This window comes from Bombus affinis, chromosome 5, assembly GCF_024516045.1.
Source record: "Bombus affinis isolate iyBomAffi1 chromosome 5, iyBomAffi1.2, whole genome shotgun sequence".
NCBI classification, from domain to species: Eukaryota; Metazoa; Arthropoda; class Insecta; order Hymenoptera; family Apidae; genus Bombus; species Bombus affinis.
In genome coordinates, this window is record NC_066348.1 from 5,176,358 (window position 1) to 5,194,262 (window position 17,905).

The 17,905-nt window shown below is 39.6% G+C and overlaps 1 protein-coding gene across 3 annotated transcripts in view; it reads left to right on the forward strand.

Moving 5' to 3' along the window:
- LOC126916617 (telomerase-binding protein EST1A-like) overlaps window positions 1-17,905 on the forward strand; it is a 147,654-nt gene that overhangs the window by 114,601 nt on the left and 15,148 nt on the right. For all 3 annotated transcript variants that reach the window (XM_050722584.1, XM_050722585.1, XM_050722586.1), the window contains exon 24: window positions 15,543-15,705. In XM_050722584.1, coding sequence (XP_050578541.1) covers window positions 15,543-15,705 — 163 coding nt within the window. The remainder of the gene's footprint in view (window positions 1-15,542; window positions 15,706-17,905) is intronic.

Genomic DNA, 17,905 nt, shown 5'->3' on the forward strand with positions numbered 1-17,905 from the left:
TTACGACATCCGACAATGTCCTAGCGGAACTAGCAGAAATCTTGGACGCTGTTCGCATCCATTGCGAAATGTGACCAATTAATTTCTCGCTTAAAATATCCCTCGTTCGCAGTACAATCTCGAACGGTTCCTCTTTTTTCCCTTTATTCGTAGCTAAACCGTCATGGTTGGTCGATGAACCTTGGATCGACGATCTAGAACGTAGCCGGGAGGTCTGTCGAGAACCTTTGCCGCTCTGGAAATATTTCAAGTGCGGCGTTTCGTGAGGAAACGCGACCAGCCGATAGGCTCCTAATTACGCGTACCGTTAAGAAAAGGCCATTTATTTCGGACGAAATCGGCAACTGGTTCGAGGGTAACGCGTTAGATTCGGTAATCTTGTTCGCCGGAGTTTCGAAGAGGCGCGTTACCCGAAGAAGTTGATGTCCGTGAATTGATGAAATTACGTGTTACGTAGCAGTGTAATTAGGATGTAGGATTAATTATGTCCGAGTTGCCACGTAGTAAATTTGTTCGAACGTTGGTTTGTTACGTATTATCGTTCCATCTGGACGTTTGTTTATTTTCGGCAAAATATATTTCAATTACGAAACTATTATCACAATAATACTGATAAAGTTTCAGACAGGTTTAAAAATATATAATAGATATTACAATATTTATTCTTAAATTCTTATATCTTTCTTCACAAACCTTCTAAAAATTCTTGTAGCTTTTTACATCGATGTTTCTATATTTGTTTCCTATATCTATATGCGAATGTTTTAAATCTTCCATTCTCTTTTCACGAAGGTACTTTAAAAATGTTATCTTTACATTCTAAATCCATTTCTACGATATTTTCCACGACTTTTTCTGCAACCTTTCTACCAGACGTTCGTAGCGAGTAAATTCTAGATTCTTGGGTCGCGAAGAATCCGTTGTCAGATGAAAGTGGTCCCCTTTCTCTCCTCGGAAACGACGTCGGTCATTTTGCAGCTTGGTGCTAATTTATCCCGCGGTGCAAGCTCGAGATCTTCTAAAGCAACAGTCGTGGAAGTCACTTGAACCGCGGAGGTCGGCGAACTTTTCGTCGCTAATTAGAAATAATTGCTAGAATAAAGAGTGTCGCTCTCTCGGGCCACGATCATCTGCTTGCCTATCGATTAGACCCGCTCGTATTATGGAATTTCTTCTAGGTAGACGTTGGTGTCGTTCATAATCGGACAAAGGTCAATTTATCACGTCGGAAGGCCAATCAACGTGTTGCTGAAAGATCGAAGATGGAATTTACTGAAACAAAGCTTGAGTTTTTTAAAGCTCCTGTTTCTTCTTCTACAGATTAATGTGCTAGTTTTCGTCGAGACATACTTAGAAAAATTGAATTTAGTGGAGTTTTAGGCTTCGTTATAAAATTAGTGGAAAGAACTAGGTGGACTACTATTATGTTAATGATCATGTCATATAAACGGGATTCTACGGTAATATTATCAATAACATTATTTCACAAAATTATTTAACACGTATTACATTGCTGCTAACGTAACAATTTCATTTGTATATTAGAAATTCCATTCGAACACTTGGCCACCATAGCAGTCCATGAAATTTCGTCTCCCTTGCGAAAAGTAAATTCTCCAACTCGTGCAGCAACCGACGGAGATCTATTTACATAAAACAACGCGGGTCCCCTTCTCCCTTGAAAGAGAAGTTCAACAGCCGGGCTGTAAATTAACTCAAGACATTGTATTTAATTAAACGTCCGGGAATAAAGACGTTAATTAAAGCCGGGCTCTATTATTTCCGGAAAAGCGCCCGAACCTCATTCTGTCATGTGAATCTGGAACGTATTTTTAACTAGTTCTGTGCATCTAATTGTAATAACATACATAGTCCACTTTCCTAACTAACTTGGCAACGGTAATCTATTTCCTCAAAGTTTAAGTTACAAAGTTGAAGTTAGAACAAAAAAGAATTAAATTAGGTATGAGACCGTTCGAGCTGGAAAGAAAATAAATTACACGAACTGCTTAAACGATCAAACAAGTATAGGGACAATACCGACTACGAACTGATTATACAAACAATGCCATTAACAGAACCTCTGTACTCGATCGTTAAAAGCCAAACAAGTACACACGAACCTTTCCAAAATGCTTGTGTCTGCGATGTTTAAGCAGATTCCTCATTAAAATCGTTTGGAAGCACGCGAAGTTCTCTCGGTTCTATGTCAATAGCCACGGTATCGTGTTATTAAAGGACAAAAAAAGCACAGAACAATTACTTTTTACTATCACGGGCGCGTTCACTTTCGACGGCAAGGAAAAAGCAGAACAGATGGAACGCGAGGGCAACGAAGAAAAGAAAAAGCGGGGAGAAGTGAAACAGCTAATTACTCTAAACTAATTACCTTTTGTTAGCACCGCACCGCATCAACGAAGTATCTCGAGACCCTTCAGCTCGTGAACCTTGAGCGACAACGCTGGATGAATCGTTCGATCGTTGTTCTTTGTCTTTCTGCGATTGTGTGTGCACGTTCGTATGTATATGCTTATGCGTGTGTCGTATGTAATAAACGACGGAGTCGACTCGGTAGGAATCGTTATTTTTTGAGCAATTACAACGATGGGCCTTTTAAGGGGAGTTCGTGACGAGAAGAGACGAGAAAACGAAAGGCAGACGTTGAAAAAGCTTCGTGGCCGAGAATGGCTTTGATTTAACCCTTCGTAATTGGATTGTTTTGCGGTTATACAGGTTATACAGTTCTACTTGTTATGTTTCCGTTTTTAGTTAAAATGTCCCATCAGCCATTTCGAAACATCCGAAAAAATTGCTTCCGATCAAAAGATTTATCATATATTATAATTATTCACGGTATATTGATAAAGTTATAATAAAAGATCTCTCTACTGTTAATTCTTTACCAATAACTGAGATCAAATGCTCTGTTAAATATCAATTAAAACAAGGAATATACCTGCAGGTAAATAACACATTTTAACAAAGAATAATACTGTAACTCATTCACCTCCTACCTTCACCTGTAAGATAGTCAAACCCACAAATATTTGCACAACAAACATCGAGAGATTAATTAAACAGCACGTAGAATGTGTCCATCCGTAAATTCTACCTATCAAACGTGACCATTATTACACCACCGTCGTCACCAACTGGTCAAATATAGCACTAGAAACCCATGCAATTCCAATTTCTCTAACTTTCGACCCTATTCGTGGTCGAATCTGTTCGCAAATTCCCTGCGACACGCTTCGTCAACCACTTGTACAGGAAGAACGCGATGCAAAGGGGGACAACGGTAGGAGTTGGAACAGCAACTCGCTGAACGACTCTAATTGCATATATTTGTCGCGTATTTATATGGCCATTCTATTCAAATGCAGGTTGCACGAAGGCTGGTCCGGGTGTTACGATCTCGTTTAAAATGGCTCGCGCCGCTGCGGCATTCAACGATGGTAACAATTGCGATTCGTGCTTTAGCCACGTAATACTTGGTTGAAACACGGTGAAATAATGGGAAAATCGTATACAATGATCGTTTTCCTCCTTTCTCCTTTCCCTCGTTTATCGCGAAAAAGCTTAGCATTGGTTTTGTTTGGTCGGAATCGATGAATAGTGTTTGGATAAGGATGCGTTCCGTTTTTTCTTAACGCGTGTAATATCGCTCGAAACACGGAGAATTTGTGTTTAAATGGCGTGAGAATGAAATGATGCAGCGGATTTTGCATTGAATTTAGTCGCTTGATAGCGCAACCGTTCTATAACACAATGCTCAGCAGCACAACGTTCCGTAAGAAACAAATAATAGGGTAACAGAAATACATATTTAATCTCAGAATCAAACGGAAAAATGATTTCGATATATATTTGAACGTCGCAGTGAATATGAAAATTGCTCTCCTATAAAATACAAGGAATGTCGCTTATAATGTTTTTCACCCGTGATCTTCGTATGAAATGGCTGCTTTCAGAAAAGGATAAAATCATTCGCGAATAATGTCGTGAAAGTATGGTTTATTAATATTTATTAGACGTTAACAAACAGTTGCTGATTGTCGATTCAGTGAAAACGTATCTCAACCAAGCCACCTCTGCGAAGAAGGGTGTTTCGTCGTTGGCGCGAGTACGAGCGACCGGTTGAGCGCGTAAATCACAATAAAGCGTATCGTTTATTAACGATCTCATTTATGCCGGGCGGCGAAGCAACGGCCGCCTGGAGCGGGGTTGCACGCGCGCATGCATTCTGCATGGGAATCGGCCGCACGCCGCCATTTATATTCCGACCGGTGCGGTGGCCGGGCCTGCCTAAACGATCGCGCGGAAACGCCGAACGCGCAATAAATTATCCATCGTCGCCGGGCATCGGTTGTAAGTATACATATATCGGTACACCGCGACTTCGCGCGGACAGCCGCCGGCTACTGGCGATCCGCATCGCTCGCACCGCTAATAATAACGAGGATCACGCACCAGGATAGCGTGCGAGGTATTGCTATCACCTGCGACAGAGATAGTGTCGTAATTGTCGCGCGCGATCCGCTCGATCACAATCGATTCGTCGTGGTGTTGGTTGCACGTGGATTGGGTTCTTTATACGGTAGATTCGAGCGTTCCAATATCCAGGGAGAGGGTGAACAGAGCGTGGGAGTCGATCGTGCTTGTGACCAGTTAATGGGTGGGAAGAGCGAAGGATTTGAAATAGAAGCGAGTCGAGGTGGTTAGGTTGTTAAAAGAGCCATCGGTGTTCTTGGTAATACAAATGCTCGATAACATGACTGCAACCTGCTGTCTTCGGCTAGGTTGTACGAGTTAATTTTATCGATGTAACAGTCGGTAGAACATCGCTGATGCTACCTTGACTTGTTGTTCCTTTGAAAGTAGCAGATGTCATGGTGTTATCGCATCCCGAGTAGAAATTTATACGAGTAGATAGGTGACATTTTCATTAGCCACGGATAGAAACGTTACTAACGAATATTAACCAGTTATTAATGAACTATTAATGAATCGCACGGTGTTGACAATTTTCACGTTTAAGTATTACTTAACGAAGGAGGAGCAATCGAGCTTTCGATTCGCAAACTAGTTTGTCTTTTAATGCTTGATCGACTTCGTGGAATCACGAGTAGCGTAGATAACGCGTGTAATTCATTAAGGCAGGTTGAGATAATCGTTTTTACGCGCGATTAAATAACAGCTACCGGAATTTATTAATTTATTCGACTGGTTGTCAGTGAGAAATTGAGAATTATACGTTGAAAATTATTATTAGACTGTACACACAGTCGCTTAACATATAATATTAAAATATTGGAAATTATTATAAAATATGGAAGATATTGAAATATTGCTTATTTTGATAGCTGCACCGTTGGTCTGCAGAATTTCATCTGATTATATGCTACTTTTAAAAGGTTTATAGCCGTAGACTTAATAACTTGTTCTCATTTTCAACAATATTGTTAGAGATTAACTTCTCATTTCTCGATACCATAGTACCTGGAAAAATATCGTTTCATTCAGAGAGAACCAAATCCTTATTACAGCGTTGCAACGATTTCCCATTTCCACGTGAAAAAAACCGCTATCTATTATTCGAAATGCTCCCCGTTCATCTGGTTCACAAAAGAGTTGATCATCCTTCCCCCAAAACACCATCGCTCGTTACACCTTTGGATCTCCAAAAAGCGGAAAAAATAATCCTTGATCCTTCCAGTTAATTTTATCCGATAGTCCGCGCATTTCGTCCTGTCCACTTTTCCGTGACGTAGAGTCCATATAGGGCCTTTAAAAAAAATTCCCATCGCGGCGAACCCTATGAAACAGAGCGTTCTCTCGATTCGCCGCGCATTCACCCTCGGCTTGCCGGCACCCTCGCACGTTTCGCAAAAAGGAAAAGCACGGCAACACGGTGATATTCAAACATTTATGGTCGAAATATTACGGGGCGGACGATCCCGTGGGAGGCGATCTCGCATCCTCGTGTTCACCCTTGCGTCATCTGCGCCAGCGAGATAACGTTTTCCGGCGTGTCAACCCCGACGTAAGGGTAGGCCTCTGAGCAGAAGGATATTGTGCTGGTTGTTCCCCAACGCAGTCATGGCTAATGGTCTCACCCCTCTGTGGAACGAGAGAAATCTTTAATTTCCACGACATTAAGAGACACTCGTTCTCCCTGGGGCCTCGTACGGAGAAACGCGCCCCCGTAGAGTAATCTGGCCGCACGCTTGATTCATGGAGCACATAGCGGCTTAGATCGGACCTCACGGTCTTTTCTTCCCAATGCTTTACGCTCTAACGTTCTGACAGATGGGTTATGGAGTGCGTTCCTCTTTTGTGTCGAAACATGAGGAATGGGAATGGGTTCGGGAGGAGGCTGTCTCATTCTTGGAATTTTTTCATGCGTGGTTCTCTTGAACTATGGTTACGATGGATGCGCGTAAAGGTGGAAAAGTTAGGTATTATGTAGAAAGACACTTTTTATTTTTGTATGTAGAAAGACACGAATTTCATTATTTTGTAGAATTTCACATATATGTACGTACAACCGCTACTTGGCTATAGTTACCAAGATGTATTCACAAGTATTTTTTCTAAACAGTAATCTCTAAGCGTATAATACTTTCTCAAGTATAAACCATTCTTTTATTTGTCTTACCAGCGGATGTAATTGCTTCCGTGGATTTTAGATTGAGTTCCACGACATTTTGAACGATGCACGTTTCATGCGTATTCGGTTCAGTGATTCTTATTCTGCGAGTGCAATCGATTTAAAAGCTCGACATGGAAGCACAGAGGGAATTGGAGAATTCTGGATTCATCAGACGAGATAATAGAATCAGAGGAACGAAATTGGCTTTGTGTATTTTCAACTCGTAAAACATATACTGTTTTAAGATCATTGCTTGATAAAGATACATTTTTTCACTTCTTCGTTACAATAAGTTCATGATAGTTTTTATTGATATGTTTAAGTACCTATATTACGCAATTTATTGTGACGTATCACAGAAATATAAGTAACAATAGAAATTTAAACAATAGAAGACCATATCAAGAAAATATACATTTAAATATTTATTAATATTAATATTGCTTTCACAATGGATTAATCTAAATGATAAGAATTAAACATAAATATGAAAACTAAGAATTATTAATAATATATTCTATATAAGAAATAACCTCAAATTTTATACATAAAAAAGACAAATGTGTATATATACACGAAAAAAAACAATAATAAACACAATAATTTAGGAAACTCTATAAAAATATTTTGAGATATAGAAAAAAGTTTCAGTAACTTCGAATCAAGCTAAAACCGTGCACGAAAATATTCTTCGTCCATTTCTACATTATTCATCTTTCCATTAGCATTAAGATTTGATTCTGATCTCGACGTATCTATCATTTAAGCTCAACTAACATTCCTGACAGACACTTTTGTTAACGGCCATAGAATTTCTCTGAAACGGTTTTCCATCAGATCTCCTGATTTTTCTGTCTCTCTCGTTTCGAGTTAAAGAGAGCTCATCTCTTCGAATCAGAAGCATAACTTTTCTTGGAAGGAGAGCCGGCTGGCTGTGATGCATTCGACAAGAAACCTTTTCTTCTCGATAGATTTTTCCTCAGACTGTTGAAGCACCCTTCACTCATCTCGCCATCTAGTCGCCTGTGTACATAGGTGACGATTTACTTTTTCCCGACGTGTCACAGTCGAAGGCGTGATTTCCTTTCCAATTCGGCGAAAACTTCTCTCCTAGGTCAATATTCCGCTATCTCAGGGACAGGCGTGTCGCCATGTTGTATCGACCACTCGCTTCACCTTTTGTATACACGTCGAGGGTGGTGCGAACGCTTTCCACACGGGATTCAGGATGAAACGTAGGGTTCAGGGTAAACGAATCGTTTAAGAAAGTACCAGGTAAATTTTAAAAGTTTACAATTGACTGACTGAGTATTAGAATGATATAAGCCAGTTCATATAAGCCAATGTTAATTTTTGCAATAAAATAGAATACAACAAACAATTTACAAATGGTTTAAGACGGAAAATTAATATAGAAATATGTAGAAAATGCGTTGAGATTTTATTACTTGTTTTATTAAATCGTAGAAAGATATACTTTATTTGATTATCAGTGTCATTTTTAAATTCTTGTTCAGAAATTGGGATTATAAATCTCATACGTCGAATCCTGATTTCTACTACGATCTTTCGATTCATTTATTCTTATCATCACAATAAAGAGTAGATATGAAACCATCCACACTCGATCTTCCACCAAACTGTATAAAATAAGAACTTAGAAAGAAACGTTCGCCTGGAAGAATTCGTGTTCCTGGACGGGGAAAAGCATTTACGGAATGTACGGTTCCTAGCGTGGAAAATCTATCCCACTCGTCGACACCTGGCGAACATTCCTGGCTTTGGTGGTCAGTCGTAACGAGAAGAGGGTACACGCGAGAAGGATCGTACCGCGTCGTTTCTATTAGTTCAGTCATCGACAGTGCAAACACTCCTTTGTGTTGCGCGTGGTACGTTGTTCGAGTCGGGATGCACTTGAGACTGCGGATGCTTCCCGCCGGGTGCTAGCGCGCGATTCCAAGCCGCGAAGGGAGGAAGATTGAGCGTGACGAGGAGAAATCCCTGGTTCACGAACGGGGTGAAAGGAACGGAGAAAAGAGAGAGCGAGAGAAAGGGAGAGGGAAAGAAGTAGAGAGATAGAGAGAGAATGTGGTATGGCTCGTGACAATGTCAATGTTTGCGTCGTTGCACCGAAGCACTCTCAGGACGGCCGGAGACTGAGTGTCTTCAGGTTGTACAGGAAGAATGGATTCGTGTCGAGGGTACGTAGAACTAGTCGCTCTTTGCGGGGACTACCTCAATGAACCTCCATTAATTTCCAAGCTTTTCCCCGCGACTTGGTATCTCTCCTTTCCGTCTTACGAGTCTCTGTTGCTCTTGGTCTGCCTTCTTCCTGCCGTGGATACGTCAACGGTGCCTGCTTACCCGCGCCTTCTCTCTGCGATCCTTCTTTATGCCTTTAAGTACGTTTATCAGACGTACCGTTCGATGTTGGAACGTTGGCTAGCGGAAGGAATGCAGGTCTTATTGATTCAGCCCACATGGAACTAATGACGCGATACGTGCCATGGTACGTTTCAGAAAAATTAATCGACTGTTATAATTTTTCGAACACAAGGGAGACATATCGAAATATAAAATCATGTTATTGAATTATATATCATATTAAAAAATAATGATCATCTAATATTTTTTCAAACTTGTCTATATTATACTTTATACTGTTATATCATTGCGATCGCGCGAGCTCCGAATAGAAACTACAAAAGGTATTTCTCAAATGCCAAATGAATACGGTTTTGAGAGATCCGTTGGATAGTGATAGTAAGCTCTCGGCAAATTTTCTACCGCGTATCTCATAGTAAAAATTCTTGAAACTATTCTATGTAGATACACAATTTGTAGCGTAACTATCGCGCGAAAATCGTGTAAAATGCACAACTGTCCTTAGGCTGGGTACAAGCGGTTCGATTAAGCGATTGATCGGCGAGAAATTTTAGTAAGTTACTCTGTGTGGAAGCAAAGATTTAATCGACTAACTTTCGGCGATCAACTAGCCGACTCGACCAAGTTTAGTCGACCGATCTAGTCGACCCGTTTGTAGTCGCCCTTAAACATTTCACGCTCGTCTTCCGCTTGTCGTTCTCGATATTCGAAAAGTTCAAGCCAGCAGAGATGTCAGTGCATAAATTACGGGTCGCTGGGAAGCGTACACGGTTTGAGCTTTCCGCGAGGCCGCTTTGCAAACGTACGGCCCCAGGGGATTACACTTTGACACGGCGGGATACTTGTTCGGCGTGTAACAGGTCCTCGCGGAGGTGGCGTCAGCCATCAGCTGGCCCCTCCAGGTGTTCCGGTATTTGTCGTCGAGAGCCGATCTCAGCGTGGGCGTACTTTACGACTGCGGGGAGAAGAGACGATCGAGAGGTGGGTGCGCATGAAGATCTGATTTGCGAGCGCCATTACACGCGGTCCGATCGTTGTAGCCGCAACTGTTGCATTTATGAATGCGATTATTCTTAATATATCGCGCGTGTAACTCTGCCTGCTAATTCCACGGCCGGGTGGAGCGGCCAATAAAGTCTAGACGGACTTACGAGAGGTGCTTTTTTTAATACTTGTTAGTTCTTCGTCGGTGGTTTGCTTCTTTCCTTTCTTTCTCTTTTTTGTTCTCGCCGTTTGCTATTTTCAGGAAGGTTTATCGTTATTCCGTGCACGGCATAGGATTTGGGATGACGTATGAATGGCTTTTTGGAGAATCGAGTAAGTTGATTGATGTGATGGTAGAAATAAAGTAGAATGTTATGATAGGTACATTAGCACACGAAAGTATCTACTTGAACACTCGCTGTGGGAAGCTTTTATATCTATGTGTGTTATATAAATTTTCAAATGAATACTAACGAGACGCAAATGTGGTAATTATATTGGTATCTACGATTCGAAACTACTCTAATGGTGTACGTAGAAATTACAAGATATAGAAAGTACAAGTAATGGTAATAAAAAATAAAATAAAATAAAATGACATAAAATAAAATGAAATAAGATAAAATAAAATAGTTTCTATACTTGAAAACTTCAGAGAATGCGCCACAATTAATCAAGTCCGAATCTCGTTGCGGCCGTGAACGAGCTGCCGTCGCATCTCGTTCCATGATCCCAGTTGCACGAGGCTCGTCATCCCAATTACCGTGTCCCATCGAATCACGCAAAGCTGATCGCATGTTCGCGTCTCGGTTATTTACACGCTTCCTCGAGAAAGGAGCACGGACTCTCCACTCTTTTCCATGTTCGTCCGTTCGCTGATCGCGCGCGGAGGATGTCCACGCGCGCACGCGCAGGTGTAGCTCATCCGCTCGCGTTCTTGCGCGCGCTATCTCTAAGAGGTTAAGGCGTTTCAGATAAGAGAGACTGCGGAGGACGTACAGATACGATCTTACTCGCACGAGTTAGCGCACGGAACATGACGCGTACACGAGCTGATCGGAGGAATTCCGGGCGATAATGCAACGGATGACGCGATCTGAAGCTTGGTCAGGCGAATTTATGTGGCTCGGTAATGGATGTTGCGGGGATGGTGTTACTGTTGCTTGTTGCACACGTTTGATTATGCGCTTGGGTATATATGGTTGATTACGTAAGGAGATGGTATATATTGGACGAAGCTTAGGGTTGTTTGTATAGAGATATAATAGAACGGAGTTGTGGCAAAGAGAGGATGATAATGACGACTACGATTCGTGATAAGCAAGTGTGCAATAAGATTACTAAGGATTTTTTAAATTTAATATTATTAGTGTAGGTATTTGGATTACATATATTCTTTAACATTCGTATGTTTCGATAATTCTCCAAAAAATGTGTAACGAAATACACTCGTAATACGGAATAAAAATAAAACCTTACCATAGCAAGGGTCTAAAAAAGGTCAAAGACACGCTGAATTTTAAAATTTCCTTACAATCATTGGCAATACACCATAAATGAAATTTAAGAGTTCGGCAACCTGAAAAAGATATTTGATTCAAAATTCGGAAAAATAATGAATATTGATTTCTACATTATTTGGAGCTACATATTTCTATAATAGCGAGCTTTGTAATAACGATTCCGTTCGACGAAACATACTTTTTGCTCGGATATTATACACGTTCGATTTAAACGATCGTGTATAATCCTATGCACTATAAATTTGAACGATTTTTCCTCCATCGAACCGGTAGACTAGTTATGTCATTTCCGGTCTGCAATTTATAATCACGAGACAGCCAGGAATGTGCGGTGAGTCCTGGCAACTATTGCGGGTAATCGTGTTCGAACGTAATCGCTGCTCGGCACTTCATTTATTCGCTGCTCAATCGGAAGTCCATCGGGATCCACACGCTTTCTGACCTAGTTATAAATTCCACCAAACAGATCGGCTATGTTTTTAATTATGGTACATCTTATCGTTTATGGTAGGTGTAGTGTCGTTTCGCTGGAATGCGATACCGTTAATTGATTCTCATCCCGTGGTAGTTGAATGAAATTTCTTACGGGCGCGGGAATACGCCATGAACGCGTTCCCATCGCGCTTATGCTAATTCGAGACCAGCAGGTGTCGTGTGTATAACATTGAAGAAAAGAAGAGTAATGTTGTCGAGATTGCGTAATCGGTAATTTTAATCCTTCGCACTATTAGCAAAGCATTTTAGCGTCTCTATCTAATTAATTCGATACAATGAAACCTTCATCATATGAATTAATTTCATGACAGTTTTGTTTCCACAAACAATAGGAGCCAACTAATCGGGTACTTTAAATTTCTGAGCAAGCTCTACTAAAAACAAGAAAATCCGAGAGCCAACATTTCCAAAGAGAGATTAAATCAATTAGTCAATCAACGAGTACCTGATTCAACTCTCGAGATTCTTCATTTTATCAGTCAATCGTCGATCCCAGTTACGATCCACCGCACCTAACCGCACGAACTCGCCCAACTTCTCAGAACGCCTCGCCATACAGGTTGTCCGGTAAAATTGGCGCGATCGGCCAGTGTCTGGTGTTCTACGCTTCTTTCTCTCTCTCTATCTCTCTCTTTCTCTTGAACCGTGAACCTGTCCTTAACGTGACGCGAGTAGGTTTCCGCGTCAACGTGGACGTGGAACATTTACAATGTGGCTAGAGGCGCGCTTAATATGCGTGGGTGTTGGAGCCGCGGTGCGTGATTCAAGGCGGGTTCTCACGCGCCACTCGTGCTCGAGGGACGGCGTGGGGTACGGGGGACGATCGGAACGAAGGAAAAGTGACGAAGACGCGGACGGAGGCGACGGGCACAACGGTACGTGCTCGATCGTTTAGGAATTCGCGAATGCTTTAAACGGGAGTAAAAGCGCGACCGGTACTCCTCTTCGACTTTCGTCGCGTGCTATCACGAACGCTAAGGAACAAAGGCAAAACGCAAGCAATTCGCGCCGCGTATTACAATGTTCTGAGAAGCGGCACTCTCATGGTATATATTTATCGACTATTTAAAAGTTGAAAAATGGAATTTGGCCAGGAAATTCCGCTTGGTTAAATCTTTGCACATGGAACTCCAGTTATGCTGGCACGATCTTTCCCATTTCATATGAATCGTTGAAACGTGCCGTGAGTTTATAAAATTATCAAGTGCGAACTTTGTATTCAAGAATATCTTCATTCTTTTTAAAGATATTCTTACGTGGTTAATTTATATAAATATCATAGATGTTAGATTCCAAGCAAGATAAAATATCAAATATTGGTATATATCATACGAAAATGATATGATAACAGAGATACGAACAATTGGCTGCTATGTTGATTTTTCCAATAAGAAATTCATGAAGTATTTTATTCTAAAAGAAAATTTACATGATGGATATACAATGACGTACAGAAATATTGGCAATGGTAATCTTTATTTTGCGCATGATTCATATAAAAAGAATTTATTATTTTTGGTTTAGTTTTCTCGAGATAAATAAGCAGCATATAGCGTTTACGCGTACAAATATGCAAGCAACATTTTCGATACAAGTTTTACCCTTTATAACATTTTGGCATTTGATATTGCGATTGTGTCACGCGAAACGAACGACTCATCTCTTACGTTTCGATAAGACGTTCAGTTCCGCGCTTAATTATCATGTATTGTGCGTTCGTTGCGAGCTCGTGGAAAGCTAACATTCCGGAATTCACTGCCATTCGAAATACCTACGAATTCGTAATATCACCGCCGCGAGACGATTTTCAACGACGTTCGTTCATTATGCATCGTCATGCAGACGCCATTCCTTGCCGCAGTGAATATTTTCGATTTTTACGATCGACAAAACGCTGGAGTAACAGTTCATAGGAATGCGTTAATTTTATAACTGAAAATAGTCAAGTAAAATGTTCTATAACAATTCTTGTATCGTTCGTTCCAAATGACAGGTCTGTGACCGTTCGACTGTTAGATCTTCGATTTTTGCCTGATTTGGAATTGTATTTCTTGAGTTGGTGTAGGTACACGTGGCTTTGTCTCTGGGCACGTGACGTCATGCTTTGTTCTAAACAAATGCGCGTATAGATTATCACGTGCAATTTGCACGTGGAGATCGTACGTGCAGGAATATTTCCCTCTTTGGGAGACATTATTGGAAGCCAAGGCACCTCTACCCATTACGACTAAAAAATATTAACTTTCAAGCGGTCCGGTTTGAATAACTATTATAAGGGATGAAAATATTTTTTAATTATTACCAACAATTATCGATAAAGAAAAGTTTTTTTGATTACTTTAGAAAGGTACATTGACTACATTCTATTATACCCAGGATGATAGATCCACATAGAAAAGATATCATTCGTTAGAGCATTAGTAAAGAAGTATAGCTGCACTAGTGATATTATTTATTTCTACTTATTTCTACTGACCCAATTCTTTGAACGGAGTATAATCTATATTATCATTAATCTGTATTATCAAATAATCGGATTCGTATTTTTTCGATGTTTATTTTCCTAGAATTTTTTCCTTATTAATTTCTCGGAAATTTATCGGATCAAGATCCATCTCATTACGTTTACTTCCTGTAACTATCAGTTGCAACCGTAAGTGCAAACAAGTACGCTATAGAAAGCTATATATACGTGGTTGGAAATGGAAACAGTTATTAGTCTGAAAGTCGCGCGCTAATCATCAGGTAGTCGACACTAGAGAAGTGTGAGAAAATCGTTTAAGAGTTGATGAAGAATAATCTCAAAAAGACGTTCTAATTACTGAAAAGTATCATGAAAAGTGTTATATCTATATCATTTCACGAAGCAAGGGTAACATTAGAGGGCCATTATCTTCGTTTCCCTCGGTATAACAATGGCTACTTGGCATTCGCATTATGCCTCTGGCTCAATATTATTCTACGCGATGGTTTCACTGACAATGAGGACATGCGTGGGATTCAATCGATGGTCAATGCGTCTTCCATTACATCCCGCCTCCTTCTCGATCCTTAAACAAATAGTACAAGATTTGTATGGATCGAACTGAGAGAAGAAGCAGATCAGATGTCTCATTTTTTAGTTTCTCGCGTTTCTTCCTTTTTCCCTTCAATAGTTTTAATTTATTCGAAGGGATGTGTTTATTATATAGTAGCGTATTATTCTTTCTTCTTTCACGAAAATTATTTGCGCTAGGAATCATACCACCGTTGCCGCGGCGCCGCAAAAGTAACTTAGTCATCTTTTCCTATAGAATACTAAACAGTCTAGTCAATATTATAATTATATTTAATTTAAGTGTAGCGTATAATAACTTGTTTCGTTAAAATATTTCATCATGTTTTTCTTACAATCGGTATCATTGGTTTAAAGCATTTTGAATGCATTTTAAATATTTACGAAAGGTAAGTACAACAAATATGGCATAGAAAAAAGACTCATGTATTGAATTTTTGTGTTTTAGCAAATTTTGCAAAAGTCTTCAGTTTCGGTGGAAATCGAAGTGAGACCTAGACAATTGGTTCCGGATACTAACTGCTTTATCGACTATCTACCACAATTACAAAATATTGCGAAAGCAATTGCTGGCGCTCAACCGATTTATACGCTTATGGTGCCGCTTGTAGGTAAGTGTGTAGACTCCTCTTAATTGCTTTTTAGACCAAGTATGCCAAATACAATTTGTGCTTAGTAAATTTCCTACTTCTGGTATTATCAAACTTTCAGAATTTCCTAAGACTGTAAAATTTAATATCCACCGTAAATTTTACCATTTTTAATATTCATGTCAATAATTGATGTCGCTAATATCGAATACAAAACAATTTACGTAATTTGTGTTACGAGAAAGAGACGAAATAATTCTGCATGGTCCTTTAAGAACATCTCTGAACCGGTTGATTTCGGCTTTCGCGAATTTTTTTTTTTTTTGAGGAACATCGACGAATATCATATGCGAGGTGGAGGTGTGTAATACCATGCAAAATAAGTCGCGAAAGGAAGAAAAAGTAGAACGTATGAAATAATCGTCGATAAATAACGAGCTGGAGGTCGTGACTCGTGCACGAGCACGCGTGTCCCAAGGTCTGTGTTCGCGGATCGAAAATAAAAGGCGGCCCGATGCGAATCGATCGGATCGAATATCGTAATCCCGACGTGTTTCTTATCTTTTTACTGCACTTCTTTTACCTCTCTTTTTTTATCTCATGCAATTTTCTTTTTTTGTCGATGAAGGTTTGGAAGATATCCTGGAATGAAAATATTTGATACATAATTTATGATATTGTAAGATTATATTTTCTATTTATAGTCGAACTACGGTAATTCGTATCGTATTTTTTTCTCCGATTCCTGTTACGCGCATCTTAACACTCTGGGGGAAACACGCGAATTCGCATCTTTTATGCATCATGCGGTATCCTATAAAAACTTTAACTGCTGTTAAAGAAAACAGTAAAAAAACAGTAAAACAGTAAAAAAAGCAACGCATGCTACGAATGAAAGTGCTTTTATATTACGTGTTCATACGAAACAATACGAAACCGTCATCAATATATTAGATATAATATTGGTTGCCTGGAAAGTTCTTTTTCGCTCCAAAATACACGCGGGAATTTAGACTATATGCTTGTCAGAGCAGACGACCTCTAAAGTGTAAAGAAGTATTCGTATTCTTCGCAATCACTTCAATTGTTGAAATCTGATTAACATAAATAAGTGTACAAATATTTGAGAGAGGTAAATGTTAGTTCAGTTTTTATGTCATGAGAGTAGTTTTAATACGTTCTGCTTTGTTTTATCTACTGACTGTCGTAACTCCTTCCTGTCAAAAGAAAGAGTAGAACATTTTTCTATATAAGGCTAACGTAACGAAAATTGAATCATCAAGCGAAAATAACAAGAGTTATCAGTCTCTTTACTATTATTCAATTTCTAATATAAGCAAACGACATATTAAACCGTGTCAATTTCTGAAATATATCTTCCTCAAAATTTTCAACAGATTTTTATATTATCGATATTAAAGAGATCGCCAGAGGTTGTTCATGCAATATATCAGAGTAATTATACTGTAATTCCACACTTTTATGTTCAAATCACCCCAATCGATTATTATACTAACCTCTATGAAACAGCAGCAATAGGGGGTCGTTCTTTTGAGATAAAATATACTCAGGAGGTTTCAAGGTTATCTAAAATGGAAGGTTCACCAATCACTGTTGCACGATCACAGATTAGTGATAATTGGCTCGATAATTCAGGCGAATCAATTTCGAGACATCGCCCAGTCATTATCACGAACTATTCTGTTTCGCCAGTAGCAACGTTAATGTCCATTACGAAATCCTATCTAAGGAATGTTTTATAAAATTTGATTTAATATTCTCTATTGTATTTTTAATGAATTTTAAACTATTATCGAAATATTCATCGCATATGAATGGTGGGTATCATAGACTTAAATCTTTGTTGACAATTTTTAACACTTTAGTCAATATTTTATTTTATTATCCACTCCATAGATTGCCACAAACTGTGTAATACAAGTTTCAAGGTACATTCACAGGTACAAATATTTTCTTTTCCTGTTTCGTTGCATTTGTAATTTAACCGATCCGTCGATGAATCGAGGGAATTGTTGCGACTCCATATCGAATTTTACACGTATATCGTAGCAAGTGAATGGTGGGGATAGTCTAATGCATAGCAAATGTCGTTGAATCTCCAATTGAAAATGTTTTGAATGGGTGGCGTCGTATTTGCCGTTGAAACCACGTTTCGGTCCTCGTCTTCTGTGTATACGCCAGTAAATTATTGGATTCGAAG